Consider the following 17,645-nt stretch of genomic DNA (forward strand, 5'->3'; position numbering starts at 1 on the left):
GAAGAGAGAGTGAGGGGGAGAGAAAGAAAGGGAGGGAGGGGGCCATGTCCCTTGGTTGCTGGTTTGTTTCTGGACTCTCATCCAGTTATGACCAGATTCCCCAGGCAGGCCCTTATGTCTTATAAATGTGGAGCTACACAGAGGTGCGTATCCACTTGTAGGTCCAGCACTTGTAGACAAGATGTAGTCCCACCTAGAAGAGGCAGGGGTGGCAGAAAGGCCTAGCAGTTGGATCCTCGCCTTGTGTCAGGTAGAGCATTGTAAGACAAAAGGCAACTCTTGAGTTCAAACCTCATTTATTATAAAGAAATGTTAGGATCAGACTGTTGCTTTGTAGTAAAGAAGCAGGCTGTGGTTTCCGACAGGAAGGAGTGGCAGCAGGGTGGCGCCCTCTAATGTTACAGGTCTTGGGCAGCATCAGGAACAGGGAGGGATGGGGTATCTTGGAAGGCTTAGGAAGTGGGGATTCCCCATCCCTAGGCGAGATGAGTTTTGCAGTTTGCCAAGGCAGCTGCAGCAGCTCACAGCTCCTCAGACAGTTGTCACCTGCAGGTTCCGCAGCTCTGCCCCTTGTCATGAGCTCTGGTGGTTTCCATAGCCCTAACCTTGGCTTCAGGGCATGGCCTCTAGTTGTCTGCTCTATGCAGAGCAGCCCTGCCTCCTTTGCTGCCAAGGCCTCGATTGGCCCATAGCTCCCCTCTTCTGCAGCTTGACCCGCTGGCTGCCCTCCCCAGCCCCACCTCTGTTGCAGCTGGTATGGCAGTGGCTGTTCCATAGTCTGCTGTCCCTGCTGCTGGTTTGAGCTCAGCCTGCTGTACTAAAAATAAGGAAGACACCTTGAGATAAGTGTTTTCCTTGGCCTAATATTGCAACCCTAAGGGAGGTAGCACAGGAGAGGTTGCCCATATGCCCGCCCCAATCTGGTGAGTGAGAGGAAGAGTCTTATGTTCAGAGAAGGGGCATTACTACCACCAAAACAAACCTTCTATGCAAAGGAAGGTTTCTGTTTGCATCAACCATAGTCACATTATTGTCCCTTTTAGCACAAGGCACAGCAGTCTTTCTGCTGGGTCTGCAGAGGAAGAACTCCTACTCAGGCCTCAGGAAGTGGCTACAGAGTCACCAAGTGGTCACCAAGGCTCATGACAGCAGAGAATCTAGTGCAGACTGTTTGAATCAGCTCTGGATGGGGCTACACCTCCAGGAGCTCCAGCGGCTATGGGGGTTGTGCAGTTTCTTTAAGGTATCTGTAGAGTGTTCAGAATGGCTGGTGATGGCTAAAGGGTAGTCCTGCTGGCTGTTTGTCCTCTTGCTTAAGACAGCCAGGGCACAAGGGAACATCTTAACAGCTGCCAAGGAGAGAGTCAGGTCACCCATCTTCCAACCTTTTTGTTCATCTCTAGGAAGATAGACAGAAAACCCGAGCTTATGATGAATTTACCCTGTGATTTTAACAGTGTTGTACAGCGTTCTGCACCCGTCCATGCCCAGGGAGAAGGATTTCCGTGTCTGTCCCAGCCTGAGGACATCTTCCTATCCAAGGGGCTGGGAGAAGCACATGCCCCAGGGTGTAAGAAGGGCTTTTGGGAGGTGCTCCCTGTGACAGTGTGGCCTTCCCCTTGCATGGTGGGCATCACCATGTGGGATGTGCACCTCTCTGTGGCTTTCCCATTTTTCTTCTCAGAACTCTGTCTCTTCTCTCTCCCAAACTTTGTCATGCGAAGCTGAAAGGAGAAGAAGAAAGCAGAGCAGGTGCAGGGAAGACTAAGTCACACCATGATCTTGTCTTTGAAACAGTAGCATGGCTCATACGTGATCAATCTGCCTGGATGGGATGGTGCACACATAGCCCATGGAGGCAGGAGGGTCACAAGTTCAAGGCCAGCCTGGGCTGCAGAGAATGCCCTGTTTCAAAATGAAGGACACACCAGCAACAAAGCCTCACTGTATACTTTTATCCTGGTTATTTTCCAGTGAAGCACAACTGGGAGACCATGAGGGAAGCGATCCAGAACCACATTGGCTCCTTGAACTGGGGCTACAGGGTAACTCTTCGGGAGAAAGGCGTGACCTATGTCAACTCCTTCGGGGAGTTTGTGGAACTGCATAAAATAAAGGTACAATGTGGATTTGCTGGGTTCACTGTCTTCCTTTACTGTCATTGAATTTGGCCTTGCACTGAAATTAAAATTCCCTGTTGTAAATTAAGGACCACGCGGGCATGTCCTACTCACAATGTGTGGCCCCACGTGTGTGCTTTCACACCGCTGCTTGTTGGTTACATGTCGACGTTAAATCGTAGCATGTGCATTTTAAAGAACTTTTAATTTAAAGGTATTGTTTGCCTTTCATTTCATTGTTACTCAAAATATTTAAACAGCTTGAAGTGCAAAAGACTAAAAATAAGTATTTCAGCAGTGGGAAGCTTTTAGAACATGAAGACAACTTCCAGTCTGCAGTATTCATAGGGGCTGCTTAACATGGCTATGTATGTGATGCTTATATCCACTCGAGTCTCTGTGAGCAAGTGAGCTCGCTTGGATGACCACAGGAGGATTAAACTGGAGTTAGGAGACACAGCAGCCGCTGTCCTCAGTGCATCCCTGTGCCTTCAGATACGCGTCTGGATTGTTTTCTACTTTTCTTTGCAAACAGGATGAGGTAATCTTGGCAGGGTCTTAGATTGTTTTATACCCTCTGAGACCAGTGAGGACTGGTCAACTTGAAGTTGTTCCTTTGAACCGTCCACACTCTGTCGCTTGTTTCTCAGTCTGTCTGAGGCCTGACATTTGGCTGAGTTGCCCTGCCCTACCCAGCTTCTTCTGGGGACTCATCTTCTCCCGGGGCTCAAGTTCAGAGCTTCTTCTCTCCCATCCCACCCTCAATTGTCTGCTTCAGGACCATGAAGGAGCCCCTGACTCAAGCTGTAGCCTTCCAGCTGGCTGTGCCTCCACGTGCTTAAATGCCACTGTTGGTGTTGGAATTTCTTACCTGGAAATGTATTTCCTCGACCACTGTGCTATACAGTGTTGAGCTGTCTGCATTGCACCAGTCACATGGTGCTGCTGGCTCTGCATCCCCATCACAGCCGTTGATGCTGCTGTGAGTGTAGTGATGAGACCGTTTGCAAAAATGAATTTTCCTTCTTTCAAGGCAACCAATAAGAAAGGGCAGGAAACTTTTTACACCGCTTCGAAGTTTGTCATAGCAACAGGGGAAAGGCCGCGGTACTTGGGAATCCAGGGAGATAAAGAGTACTGTATTACCAGGTAAGAGACGGGACCATTTCAACTTTGCTGCACTGTGCATTTTAATGTTTCCATGTTATATGTTCCCTGTCACATATCATGGAGGATTTGCACTCATGACAGAAGTACACACAACACAAGAAACTGCAGTTAACACACTGAAGGGACGAGATGTAAGATGAGGCCGCTAGTGAGGTCACTGGTAGAACCTGCCCAGAAGCCATGCTGTTTCTAGGTAGCTGCCGGAAGGGGCCGAAGCAAGATGGAAACCGAGCTGTGAAGTGCATGGCCCAGGGTAGCAGTGAGCCCGCAGTCAAGAGCAGATGGCTCTTGTGGCTCTTTCTACACTGCAAGTCCACTCCAGTGTCCCCAGGTGTCAAGTTAGGGACTGTGATGCTACAGGAACTCAGACTATGGGGCAGGTGTGTGTCAAGGAAATACTTTTGTATCACACTGTTGTTTAGTTAAACATACCAAACCTACCACACATGCCACATACTACTCACACACTGTACACACCTGCACATACCTCACGCTACAGTGTCTCACACACTGTACACAGCCATACATACCCATACCACAGTATCTCATATACCAGTCACGTTAGCACAACCACATACACTACATACCATGTACTATCCATTTTCATACACTGTCTACATTCACACATACCATACACCATATACTACACACACCCCATATACTAGACACATACTAGATGCCCCTGCAAAACAAAATATTTTCTATTCTATTTTTTTAAAATTATTTATTTTTACGTGTATTTCTGTATACCACATGTGTACAGTGCCCGCAGAAGTCAGAAGAGGGCATCAGAAGCCCTGGAACTGGAGTTAACAGTTGGCTGTGAACCACTATATGGGTGCTGGGAGCTGAGCCCAGGTCCTCTGTAAGAACAGCCAGTGACTTTACCACTGAGCCTTCTTCCCAGGCCCTCTGTCTTCTTGTTCAGGAATTTGCTTGTAGATCTTATTTGACTTTGGACTCACTGGTCCATGTGTTCTCTACAGCCTTTCAGGCAGATCTGACTGGAAGCTTCCAGTGGCTGTTGTATTCTTTTGATGTTTCCACTGAGGCACCAAAATGCCATCAACAACAGATCAGCACACACAGAAACCCATTTCATGACTACCTTCTGCACTCTGTCCTCTTGTCTCTTACAGCGACGACCTGTTCTCTCTGCCATACTGCCCAGGGAACACATTAATCGTTGGCGCCTCGTATGTTGGTCTGGAGTGTGCAGGCTTTTTGGCTGGCTTGGGGCTAGATGTGACAGTCATGGTACGCTCTGTCCTTCTTCGTGGCTTTGATCAAGAAATGGCAGAGAAAGTGGGATCCTACCTGGAACAACAAGGCGTCAAGTTCCAAAGGAAATTCACCCCCATTTTGGTAAGTCTGGGCAGCTTGGACCATTTGCTGTCTTTCTTACTCTTTATAAAATTCCTCTTCCTAACCTAATTCATTTCATCAAATACATTGGTCCCCACACACATAGTGAGGAAAGTAACATATCTACCCCCAGGTTTACAACCCCTCCCCCACACCCCAGTCTCCCTTCTTCCCCCCTGACCTTTTCAAGGCTGCCCTGCCTTCAGTCTCCTGGCTGTCCTTCTGATTTCTCATGAGCTTTCGTCCTTAGACGAACCAGCTGTCCCTGCCTTTTGACTGGCTCACCACTGTTCCTTTTCCTTTAAAACATTCTCTACACCTACCTCTGTTTTTGCCTGTTTCACAGTCGGATGCTTCCTTCCAGTTTTTCTCTCCTTCGAAGCTGCTATTCAGGAAGCCCAGTGGTCACATCTGTGTCCATACATTATGGGTCCCTCTGCTGCTTGTAGTGACATGTCTTCTCTGCCTATCGAGTGCTTTCTGTTCTGGCTGGTGCAACCCTGCGTGTGCCTTCCCATCCAGTCTGCTCAGCCCGCAGATGCTGGCCTTTATTTGTTTCTGTCTGAATTTCTTCACTGGCCCTCACTGTTTATGAATGATCTGTAGCTTTAAGTTTTCTTTGAGTATTAATGGTACTCAGGTTAGCAGCTCTGTTGAGGTGTCTCTCCTGAACCCCTACACGCATTTTAGACACCACTGCTTGAGTCCTCATGAGTACTTCAACTCTAACAAGGTAACCTTTAAGCACCACATTCCCAACCTAGACCCTGCTAATCTTTCTGACTCATGCAGTAAGAGGAGCACTTACTTAATGAACCAATACCTGGAAGACTTCCTTTGTTCCTTTTTTATTTTTTGCTGCCTCTTGTTCAGTGAATCCTCCATTTAATTCTATCTGCAACATGGAGAATATGGATGTTTTCTTTGTCTGCTTAGTCTAGACAGCTCAAGTGATCCCAGATACACATGAGATCATCACACTGCAAGCACGCCTCTACATGCGTGTCCTTTGATCAGTTTGTTGTCTGCACGTTAGAGTCAGTACCTCATATGTCCTTACTAGGTTCAACAGTTGGAGAAAGGCTTACCCGGAAGATTGAAAGTCGTGGCTAAGTCCACTGAAGGACCAGAGACAGTAGAAGGGACATACAACACGGTGAGTGTGTGTGGTGAGTGTCCCTGAAGGGAGTAGACAAGACAAAGCCTTGACAAATGGCCCTAGGCTTAATGCTCCTAGCTCTTCGTAAGAGGAAACAAGTGTGGGGTGGGATGGGGAGGGGAGGCTGCAACCACACTCGTGTTCAGTGATGTGTAAAGAGTCTTGTGTGAAGTGTGTACATATGTGACTGTGCACAGAAAGCCCTGGAAGCTCACATTCAAACCACATTGATCTCTTGTTCTGAGAATCAGATATTTCTTGCATATATTTACTTGGAATTTTTATCATAATTTTCTTATCAAGTATATTTTATAAACAAAAAAAATCAATAGATCAAGTTTTTCTTTTCAAAGGCAAACAATTCCTGATTCTTGAACCAGCACGATTAGCCAGAGAGGCTGAGGTGCAGTGGGTCTCTTAGATACAGCTTTAATAGGAACTGTACTTTCTGTGCGCTCTCTATTCATGGGCATTATGGAGTTATCTAGACAGTAAACATGAATGTATGGGGGAGCAGGCAAGTGAGAAAGTGCATAAGCAAGCACAAGACCAACCTCTGCCTGCTGTGTTCAGTGGTCCAGGAAGATGATGAATCAGTCCAGGCTGTATCAGCAGTCACCCAGGCCTCCAGGAGATGAGAACCTATCATGGGTTTGTTCCTGGGAGCTGTGTGTGATGTGGTTACAAATGGTGTGTGTGTGTGTGTGTGTGTGTGTGTGTGTGTGTGTGTGTGTGTGTTTTACTATGCTGCTGCTGTACAAAAAGGCCAAATTTTGTGGGATTTTAAAATTATTTGTGTAGATCGTACCTGAAGCCCTTTCCTTATATTGTGTGAATTTCCTGTGCATACATTCATATTCTTCAGCAGTTAGTAGTTTAGTCTCCTCTCTGCTGTAATTCTGGTTAAGTTTTTTTTTTTTTTTTTTGGACTCAGACTGGAGACACCCAGGAAGAAGGAATCTCAACCCAGAGATCACTTCTCTCGGGCTGGTGTATGAGCAGGTCCTGGGGTGTTTTCCTGATTGGGCAGTGGCACCCCAGGCCGGCAGTCCTGGGCTGTGTAGGAAAGCAGGCTGAACATGAGCCAGGGAGCAGCTTCCTCCATGGCTCCTGCCTCTGCTCCTGCTTGAGGTCCTTCCCTGACTTCCCTGAGAGATGGTCTATGACCCGGAAGTGTAAATTGAAATAAACCCTTGCCTCCTCAAGTTGGTTGGTCGGTGTTTTATCACAGCTCTAGAAAGCCACCCAGGACAGCACACCAGCCAGGTTTATAAGTAGTGGTGACAGACAATGGGTGACTCTCTTGTTCTCTATAAGAAGAGGCAAGCTTGGGTGGCTTCTTATGAAAGAGCGATGCTCCCTCAGTGTGCCGTGGCCAATCAAGAACATTCTAGGTTTTGTTTGCCAGGTGGGTCTTTTTTTTCTCAGTTTATTTCTTCAATTAAAAATTAAGCACAGAGATTTCTCCAGTGTTTGAGAAACGTTGGGTCAGTGTCTTTCAAACCTGTCAAGGTGTTAAGTGATTTTTAAATTAGTTTTGAATTCTTGGTATCAACCCAGTTCAGCGATTTCAATTCAATTGTTTAGAATTTAAATTTCTATAATAATGCATCATGTTGGTGTATATATGTATGTGTAAGAGCTCATGTGTGGTGTGTATGCATATTTGTATGATTTGTGTGTATGTGTGTGTGTGTGTGTGTGTGTGTGTGTGTGTGTGTGTGTGTGTATGTGTGTATGTAGGCATTTGTCAGCTTTTTTGAGTCAGTAACTCAATAAGTAGACATGGCTGGCTTTAAACTCACCATGTAGTTCAGGTCAGTCTCAAACTCATAGTGATCCTCCTGCCTCGGTCTCTTAAGTGCCAGAATAACTGTGGGTGTTGCCATGCCTGGCTTTGATTTATAATTGTCTTTTAAATTTTACACCTTAAACCTTTTAGGCTCACCTGACTGTTGAGGTCATTCTGGTTCATGAAAGACACTGATAGTGGTTTATTCTCTTATTTGTCTTCTGGTGACATTTATAGAATATTAGGATTGGATTTTATGTTTGGTGGAATTTACTGATGGAAACTTCTAGGATTAAATTCTCCAGGGAGATGTGTGAATGCAGGATTTTTTTGAAATAGTTTCTTTTGATTTATTATATCTTCTTTTAGGAACTAGTCCATTTCAGCTAAGATTTCCAACACATTGGAATACAGTTGCTTATATAGAACTTACAGTTGGATGGTCAGACCTATTGTACAGTTGGCCATTTTTAGCAAATGCATGTGCTGGCACAGGGCACACTCCCTTAAAGCAGTGGGACACGTCTGTGAGTCTAGAAAGCTCCATGCCCTTGCCAGTCCCCAGCCACCCCTGCTTGGTTCTGTCACCACAGATTAAATGTGTCCTGGATATCGCCCTATCATAGCGTGCTATTTGCTCTTCAGTGCCTGGCATGGTGTATCTAGGTGGCATGCTAGGGCCACTGGTGTTGTGTGTCTCTGTAACTGGGGCAGGAGAACGGGGTAGATACTGCATGACTGTGTGTGTGGTGTGGGCTTGTGGCAAGGCAGTACAGCAGGGCTGGAGCACACAGCAGGAGCAGTGAGTGAAAGGACTGAGCTCCCACAATCCCCTTGGAGGGCCCACTCCTAGTGACCTCACTTCCTCTCCATAGACCCCCACCTCTCAAAGGGTCCTCAGCTCCCAAGGGCACTACAGGCTGTGACCAACTTTTTAACACAAGAGCCTATGGAAGACATCCAAACCAAAGGAAGGGCATACCCATGTGACCTCATTTTACTTTAATCACCAAATCCCTCCAGATACTGCCACAGGATGAGATATTCTGGGCCAGTACAGAAACACGTATGTTTGGAGGTGACATAACTCATGGGCTTATGCAGGTTTAGTGGATGAAATTAGTGTGATGGTTACTGCTGGACAGAATCTCCTGGGAGGGGGACCTGTGGGCATACTTGGAAGATTATCTTAGGTTAACTGAGATGAAAAGATTTGTCCACTGTGAGCTGTGCCGTTCCCTGACTGGGACGGTGGCCCATGTAAGAGACTGAGCAGCCTCTGAGTCCATCACGGTCTGCTTCCTGATTGTGGATGGGATCTGACCAGTCGCTGCAAGATTGAGCAAGCTTGAAGCCTTGACTTCCCCCACCATGAACCGTGGCCAGAACCCTTTCTCCCCTAAGTTGCTTTGGTTGGGCTGTTTTATCACAGCCATAGAGAAGAAACTAAGATGGTGACTAAGCCATGTCTCAGAAAGAGTCCATCTAAGTTACCGATCCAGGCCACTCACAGTATTCCACTGTTTGTCTTTAATACCTCAGCATCTATAGTGGTGTCTCCCTTGTCCTTCTCATGGGGATAATTTATGCTTCTGGTCTCCTTTCTAAATGCAGGTTTTGTTAGCAATTGGTCGTGACTCCTGTACAAGGAAAATAGGGCTGGAGAAGATCGGGGTCAAAATCAATGAGAAGTAAGTGTAGGGTCATGGCACTGTTACTGCACATAACCCCATAAAAACTCTGCTAATTGCTAACACACAGCATTCTAATGCTTCATATTTCTCACCATAAGTATGATGCCAGCCAAGTATTATTACCTTAATCAGCCAATTAGGGATTCTTAGCACAGGCCTTAAAGAGCTTATGTGTTCAATAGCAATCTAAAAACATATTCATAGAAATATGTCCTCCCACTGTCTATGATTTAGAGTGGATTTTAGTGTCTTCGATCAGTCTGAAGCCCTGGGTGATCACTGGGGATGTGGAAGCTTCAGACCTGCAGGAAGCATGGTCTAAGCTGTCTTCTAGGTCACTGGACACCACAGTGCCCAGGCTGTGGTGCCACTTAGCAGTACAGCTCCTTAGTGACTGTGCTCTCCTTCTTACTTTACCAGGAATGGCAAAATACCAGTAAATGATGTGGAACAGACCAATGTGCCTCATGTTTATGCTATTGGGGACGTACTGGAGGGCAAACCAGAGCTCACACCTGTTGCCATACAGGCAGGCAAGCTGCTAGCTCGAAGACTCTTTGGGATCTCTTTAGAAAAGGTAAGTTTATTCCTGTTGTTGACCTGTTAGTCTATATGTGTGTTTGTGTGTTTCTCTATGTATCTGTGTATATATCTGTGTGCCTAGCTATGTATCTGTGTGTTTGTGCTTTGTGTGTTTATTATATGTGTGTATGTGTGAGTATATGTATGTGTCTCTCTGTCTTTGTGTGTGCCTGTTTGTGTGCATAAATATGTATATATTTCTCTGTGTGCGTCTGTGTGTACATCTCTTTGTGTATAATAAATATATTTTCTGTTTGAGTGAAAGTGTATAGGCATAGGCATCCTCCTTTCTTTCTTCCTTCCTTCCTTCCTTCCTTCCTTCCTTTCTTTCTTTCTTTCTTTCTTTCTTTCTTTCTTTGTGTATGTCTTGGTGTGTGATCTCTTTGTATGGTGTGTGTGTGTGTGTGTGTGTGTGTGTGTGTGTGTGTGTGTGTGTGTGTGTATGTATGTATGAATGTGTGTGTCTGAAGTCTGGGTCTCACGGAAAACCAACTTCTTTCCATTTGACTACCCATTACAACTACTGCCCTTGCATTGTAGCCAATGAGTGTTATTTGTACTAGTTTTGATATCCTAATTTTGATCAAGATACTATCTCAGGGCCAGGGATGTAGCTCAGTGGTAGATAACATGCTGCCCTGTCAGTAGTCCTGGGGACCTGTGGCAGGGCTGGCAGATGCAGGGTGGTGGCTCTGCTTGTGTGATGTGCATCCCCACAGTACACATGGCACTTGGGGTGTCTGCAAGGGCAGTGGTTGTAATGGGTAGACAAATGGAAGGAGGCTGGTGCCCAGAAATCCATGGTGAGGCCTCCCGTGTGGAGAGGCTTGAGGCCTGTGTTCCCCAGCTTCATTCAGGAAGACAGCTGGTGGCTCCTACAGGAGCCTCTGCTCAGGTCTCTTGAGTTGTGCTGCTCAGCCTGCTCTTCCCCTCCTAATAACTACAGTAAATACACTTTTTTCCTGTGTTTTTTGAAGTGGTAGACATCAGTCTAATTCTCAACACTGTGCTGGTGCTTGTGTTGCTTAAGGACAAAGATGTTTACCTTCTGACCAGTTCAGGGCCTGTCTGAGAACTCAGCAGAAGTTCAGCAAAGTGGGAGGATAGGGCAGTGGCTAAACACTTACCACCACATGTAAGCACCAGAGTTGGAAGCCCTCAAAACCTTTGGTGTGGGACCACCTGAAATTCCAGCCTTGGAGAGCAGAGTTGGGATTCCCAGGGCAAGATGGCCAATAAGACTAGCTGTATCAGGCCCATCTGGGTTTGACTAAGAGATCCTGTCTCAGTTATAGAGTGATGGAGGATGATTCCTGATGTGAATGAACCCCAGGCCTTCACGTGCATGCATGCATATTCCTGTGTGTGTGTAGCTCTTGGAGAAGAACCAGGTTTGTCCTGATACCCACATAGTGGCTCACAACTGTCTGTAACTCCAGTTCCAGGGGGTCCAACACCTCTTTCTGTCCTCTGTAGTCACTAGACAAAAGGTGGTATACAAGCATACATTCAGGGAAACACCACACGTAAAATGAAACAATATGTACATTTTGTGCACACTTGCTCTTTCACATGCTCACCAGTGCACTTAGGCTTCTCCAGGCTTCCATCAGTTAGCTCTTGTAACCACTAAGTCCCTTTTGATCTGACACAGCCCCAGCTGCCTTTAGCAAATCCATGTTGTAGAAACTTGCGGGGAAGCAGGTCACAGAAATCTGGTGTGTTTCTCTTCTAGTGTGATTACATTAACGTCCCAACAACGGTGTTCACACCTCTGGAATACGGCTGTTGTGGACTGTCTGAAGAGAAAGCCATTGAAATGTATACGAAGGAGAATCTGGAAGTAAGTCCTTTATAATCAGCCATCTGTCCTTGAAGCCACTTTCTGTGTTGTAACTTTGCAAGTCCCTGTTGTGCTGATGTTAGAGAAATAATCCTCCTACTTGGGAGAGTTTTAAGTGAAAAAACCCTGTCTCACCAGCAAAGTGATAAAAAGAATAGAGCTCTGGTGAGAGGAAGTCAGGTATGTGAGTTAGGACTTTGGAGATGCAGGTATGAAAGGCTCTGGCCCCATGAACTCAGAGGAGCCTCCTCAGGAACATGGCTACCTGAGGGGGGTGGGAGCTGGGGTCAGTAGTATAGGTGTTGTGCTTCATCTCAGGAGGCAGGGCAGCTCTGTGTGCTGATCTGCTAGGTTTGGGGTGACTGTGACACTAGGCAGGAGTCTCAGTAGTCACCTTCTTAGCCCACACAGCAGCTAGTGTGGTACCTTGGGCCAGCAATGCTCTGAATGCTTGAAAATGGAGTTTAGCGAACAGGAGGCTGTTTCTATTTCTGACTAATGGCTGCACAAAGCAAAAGCGACATGTTGGCGTTTCGGGAGCCTGGCTCTAATGCAGCCATCAGTGTGCTCCAGCTGGGACCTGGGGCTTCCGATGCTACAAGCTGCTGCTGCCCGTCAGCTTAGGGGGACTAAAGAGCACAGTGAGGAGTAGGTTTTGTATGGTGTTAATCTCAAACTTCCCCTCTGCTCTAGGTGTATCACACCTTCTTTTGGCCTCTTGAGTGGACAGTTGCTGGCAGAGACAACAACACCTGTTATGCAAAGATAATCTGCAACAAATTTGACAATGTATGTAAACTCTGGGTGTTGTATTGTTTCCTCTTCTACTCCATTTTCTCTAGGGGTTGGGCCCAGAGAGCCTTATTTGGACAAAGCATACCCTCTACCCTGGGCTGCACCTCCAGCCCGACCCACTGAGATTTTAAAATACAGTTTGGATTCTTGCAAGTTGGGTTTTTATGGCATCTTTAAAGAGGGCAGTGAGGGCAGGAGCAAGCTCTCAGCTGTTGCAGAGGCTGGCCCAGGAGCAGGCTCTCAGCTTAGCTGTACCTGTCAGCTGCTGCCCAGAGCCCATAGTTGAACACGGATGATCTAGAACTGGGGCTGCTAACTCTTCGCCTACCACCCAGCACTGTGTATAGTGCATGCTTGTGTGTGTTCATCAGTGGTGTGGCGTGTGTGGGGTGCTGAGGAGAGGCCCGCGGGGAAGCTCCAGGGCAATAGGCAGGTGCTGATGGAGCTTGGGCAGACAGGGATGTCTCCTGTGCCTGGCTCTGTCCCCTCTGTCCCTTCCTCTGTCCTCACAGAGGATCAGAATGGAGGCCAGAATCCAGTGAAAGAGCTTGGCAGTGGACAGCCTGTGGCTGGACACCCTGGACACCCACTGCATGCTGCCCTGCTGGTGGCCGCCACTTGCCATTCCTGAGCTCTGTGGAGTGTCAGGAGCAGGCTCCTGCTCACTGGGACCACAAGTCCTCCTAGGAAGACTATAGGCCTTGGGATTATGCTAGTGTAGGGCCTAATGTGTCATGTTCATGAGGCCCTGTCTCAGTGTAATTCAGAAGTCACAGGTGGGCAAATTGAGTGTGCTAGTAAATTTGAGTGTGAGTTGGTTCTTACCACACATCTACTGACTTCTTTGACAGATCCTGTGAGAGGCTGTTCTCTGCTCAATTCCTTTCCTGTGGGAGATCCTACATATTTTAGCTGTGAACTGCAGGAAGAAAGCTCCCATTAGCTTATGGAATTCTGTGTTCTGTCTCTGTATTAAAGGACCGTGTGATAGGATTTCACCTCCTGGGGCCAAATGCTGGTGAAGTCACACAGGGGTTTGCAGCTGCAATGAAATGTGGGCTTACGAAGCAGCTACTGGATGACACCATTGGAATCCACCCCACCTGTGGTGAGGTAAGGATCAGGAGAGAGAGAGAGAGAGAGAGAGAGAGAGAGAGAGAGAGAGAGAGAGAGAGTGTGTGTGTGTGTGTGTGTGTGTGTGTGTGTGTAGGCCCAGGAACAGCCACTGCCCACCTCTTTTGGGTTCAGGGTGTCACACTGACCTGAAGCTTGTCAATAGACTAGGCTTGCTGGCCAGCAAGTCCAGGATGCACCCATCTCTGTCTCCATGACATGGAGATTTTCCGAGCATGTGCTGGCACATTCAACATGGCTTTCAGGGCTTGAACTTGGGTCCTCATGTTGCCAGCTCTTTATCCAGTGGGAGTCTTCCCAGCCCAAAGTGAGGTACAATGGCTTCAAATAGCCCAGCTTCAAAATAGTTATGAAATTCAGGGCCAGAGACTTTTGATTCTAATTTATTTTATATTAGCGACCTAATTTAGTGTGTTCTCTCAGTGCAGCTGGTGCATGTTCTGGTAAAGCAGCAGTAACATTGCCATCTCTTGTCTTCTTTGCAAACAGGTATTTACAACCATGGAAATCACAAAGTCCTCAGGGCTGGACATTACTCAGAAAGGCTGCTGAGGCTAGCCCTGCTGCTGTTGGGTTCCCTGTCACATTCTCACTCTGTACCCATGACATCTGCTTGGGTTCTGGGCTTCCTTCTGGCGTAGAGATGAGAAGGTGGCAGAGGACCAGCAGCAGCAGCATCTGTAGTCTCAGCTGATGGCGTGCAGCAGCCAGGCTGCATCCTTGACGCCTTGGCTCGGAACCTGCAGAGGTGAGCCAAGGCCGACTCCTGCACGTCAGCCTCGACTCCCCCCACAAGCCCTTGGATGGCACAGTGAGCCCACCCCCCTTTCCCAGTTGCCAGTGCTTTGGCCCCTCACTTTGTTTCCATGAAGAGATTATCTTTTTTCAGTTGTGAACTTGTCTGTAAAGAGGCCTGTGTGCCTAGAGTGCGGCCCTTACAGGTCCATGGTGTCTGAGGAGGCAGGTTAGAGCAGTTGGCTGCACAGGCCTCCTGCTAATAGGCCATATGCACTGTATAGCCATTTAAAGGACTATTTAACCTGCTGTCAGAAACCTGACTCATACCGCACTCCTTGCACAGCTTCTAGGGGAGAACCTTGAAGCCATTCTCCTCCTAGCTTATAGTCTAACAGAGCATCACATAGAAGAGAAAAGTCCTGCATTGCTGCCGTTTTCCCATGTCTATCTTCAGATATTAACTATTAAAAAATACGTAACTACAGTTTGTGTGATCTAATTTGTTAAACATAATTTGTTAAACAATTTGTTAAGTCATGATCCATTGAAAAATATTTCATCAAAATTTTAAAAATGTCGATACTGTTTTGTTTCTGAGGCAGAATCTTACGTGGTGTCACAACAAGGCTGTCCTGAAGCTCAAAATCCTCCCCCCTCAGCCTCCTAAAGGCTTGGAGTGCAGGCAGCACCACCACAGCAGGTAGCCCTTCCTCTTTACACACCCATTGCTCAGGTAGTCTGAGCTGACTGATGACAGCACATGTGGTATGGGGAAATCATACTTCAAAGCTGCTGTCTAACCAATGCTCCAAGCACTGGCTGGACCATCGACTAACTGACTGCCAGGTAAGATGTGTGGAGCTCAAAGCTAGTATGTCTGGGCACAGACTGGATGGAGAGGAGGAGGAGGAGGAGGAAGAAGAGGAAGAGGAAGAGAAGAGGGTAGGGCCTGTGTGGAGGGCTTAGGCTGTCCTGACTCTTGACTCCTTTATCCCAGTGTCAGGGACAGACTTCATTCAGATGTCTTTGCATCTAGAATGGCCCATGTGAGAATTCGCTTCTGGGACTGCTTTGCTGGTCTCTCACTTACTGGAAGCACTACCTTGGAATCCTATGGGTACCAGGTCACTTGGACCCAAGGCCACCAGGATCCCTTACCTGTGATCACTTCCCCCTAGTTCACAGGTGGTACATACGGCTGCTGCCCTTTGGGAGCAGTGAGTTCAGAATGCTTACAAATGTGGGCGGCATTAGGCTTATTGTTCTCACAAGGAGATTTAACCCTGGAACATGAAGTGTTGCTTTTGCAGCTGCTTGCTAGGTGATATTCACTTCTGTCCAGTCACTGCCAAGTGTCAGGGAAGCCATGCAGCCAGTTGTGTGGAGAGTAAGATATTGGGTGTGCCCCCACCCCTGAGGCAAACACTGACTAGTGCATAGCCGGTCGTCTTCTTTATTTGCTATGTGTATGTGAGTGTTTTGTTTCATATATGTCTGCACTCCATCTCGCTTTCCCGGGGTGGGTACCTAGTCCTTGGCTTTCCTCACTCTGCAGAGGTCTGTGTTCATCTTCATTTCTGAAGCACATTTGCTGAATAGGGGAATCCAGTTTGACTTGTGTTTCCCATCAACCCTGTAAGGGTTAAGTTCTGGGTCAAGTGGTCCATTACTATTGTGACCTCATCATGCCACAGTGTCGATTTCCTCCCGTGCATGCCTCTCAGTGACACTCTTTAGCTGTTCTTACGACAGTTTAGAGCTCAGCAGCTGGTGCTCCCCTTGGCTCAGGAAGGAAGGAAGGGCCTTGTTCCAGGGTTTCCAGTGGCTACCCGAATCCACAGGCGGGACCAGACCTTGTGCTGTGCACACACACAGGGCCTTTCCCATCCCAAGCAGGCTTCTGTCTTACCATGTCTGCTCTGTAGTTCTTTCTTTTTTTTATTTATTTATTTATTTATTTTTTTTCTTGGTTCTTTTTTTCGGAGCTGGGGACCGAACCCAGGGCCTTGCGCTTCCTAGGTAAGCGCTCTACCACTGAGCTAAATCCCCAGCCCCTGTAGTTCTTTCTTAATTGGTAGTGAACTCTCTGGAGGAAGCTGCTCTGAGGCAAGTGTGACTCCTCAGGGTCACTGCTTCTGGGACAGCAGTAAGCCAGGTGCAGCTGAGAACAAGCATGGTGATACCTCCGCAGCCATCTGATTGGTGGGAAGGAGATACCTACCGTGGAGACTCTGCACAAAGGAAAGACCCACATCCCGGGGCTGGGAGCGGGGAAGGGGTGGGATGGGAGTCTGCTCAGATGAATTGTACATCTCTGGTCTTCCATTTAATATTTTTAGACTGTGGTTAGTGGGTAACTGAAACCTGGGCAAGCAGAACTTCACACAGGGAGTTATGGTGGATTTTTCTTTATTCTTAGTAGCCTTTCTGGGCTTTACTGGGCTTCTAGGATCTGTGAGTTGATGTCTTACCCCAGTTTGGGAAAATTCTCGGCCATTTCTTCATCAAAGACCTTATATGTTTTCTGCTTGTAGACTTCCCGTGTGGATGCACTGGACTTAATTTTCTGTACCTCAGATTCCTTTTGTTCCCACCTTGACTTGGCCCCAGGGAACCCTGTCCCCCAACCTCTTCTTTATCCCATCTCCTCATAAAGCCCTTGCACAGATTTCTCTGGTGTTGCATTGTATCTGTGGGTTTGGGTTTTGCTGGTAGAATCGCCATGATTCTTATATTTTATCTTTCTGTTCAAATTCCTTATATATTCTCATATAGCATCTACCATTCAGGCCATCTGATAGGCTTATAATTTAACGACTCTGTGTCTCAGAGCTCGGCCATCCCTGTCTGGTTCTTACTGAATTTTATTCTCCTGTCTTTGCATACTTCCTAAGTCTGTGTGGGTGTGGCCTAAGGAGGGAGTCTCTGCTCAGGAGATGGTGTTCATGTTCTCTGTTTCATTGTGGATGGCTCAGGACACTGGAGGTGCTCAGCCAGGACTGTGCCCACTGAAGCCCTCATTAGAGCCACCACTCCTGCTCTCCTATTTTGAGGGTGCAGTAGGGCTTAGGATCTGGGGGTACCTCAGTTGGCCTCTGGGTTGTCAGCTGAGCTCTGCTTTCTGATGACAGCTCTCCATGCTTTGTGGTGGTCACTGGATTGTTGTTTCTTTTCTGAACTGCCTCTGATATCCTATGACCCGATGGGCTCTTTCCAGCCAGCTCCATGGCCTGAGCCATCAGCGGCTCACAGC

The 17,645-nt window shown here is 47.3% G+C and overlaps 1 protein-coding gene across 2 annotated transcripts in view; it reads left to right on the plus strand.

The window, feature by feature from the left end:
• Window positions 1-14,876, plus strand: part of Txnrd3 (thioredoxin reductase 3) — a 39,897-nt gene extending 25,021 nt beyond the window's left edge. For both annotated transcript variants that reach the window (NM_001106609.3, NM_001184712.2), the window contains exons 7-16: window positions 1,975-2,117; window positions 3,154-3,269; window positions 4,430-4,655; window positions 5,719-5,811; window positions 9,221-9,297; window positions 9,721-9,877; window positions 11,618-11,725; window positions 12,419-12,514; window positions 13,499-13,633; window positions 14,144-14,876. In NM_001106609.3, the coding sequence (NP_001100079.2) occupies window positions 1,975-2,117; window positions 3,154-3,269; window positions 4,430-4,655; window positions 5,719-5,811; window positions 9,221-9,297; window positions 9,721-9,877; window positions 11,618-11,725; window positions 12,419-12,514; window positions 13,499-13,633; window positions 14,144-14,212 (1,220 nt within the window). In that variant the 3' untranslated portion in view covers window positions 14,213-14,876. The remainder of the gene's footprint in view (window positions 1-1,974; window positions 2,118-3,153; window positions 3,270-4,429; window positions 4,656-5,718; window positions 5,812-9,220; window positions 9,298-9,720; window positions 9,878-11,617; window positions 11,726-12,418; window positions 12,515-13,498; window positions 13,634-14,143) is intronic.
• Window positions 14,877-17,645: the final 2,769 nt, after the last annotated feature.

Source organism: Rattus norvegicus, chromosome 4 (assembly GCF_021556685.1).
Source record: "Rattus norvegicus strain SHRSP/BbbUtx chromosome 4, alternate assembly SHRSP_T2T, whole genome shotgun sequence".
NCBI classification, from domain to species: domain Eukaryota; kingdom Metazoa; phylum Chordata; class Mammalia; order Rodentia; family Muridae; genus Rattus; species Rattus norvegicus.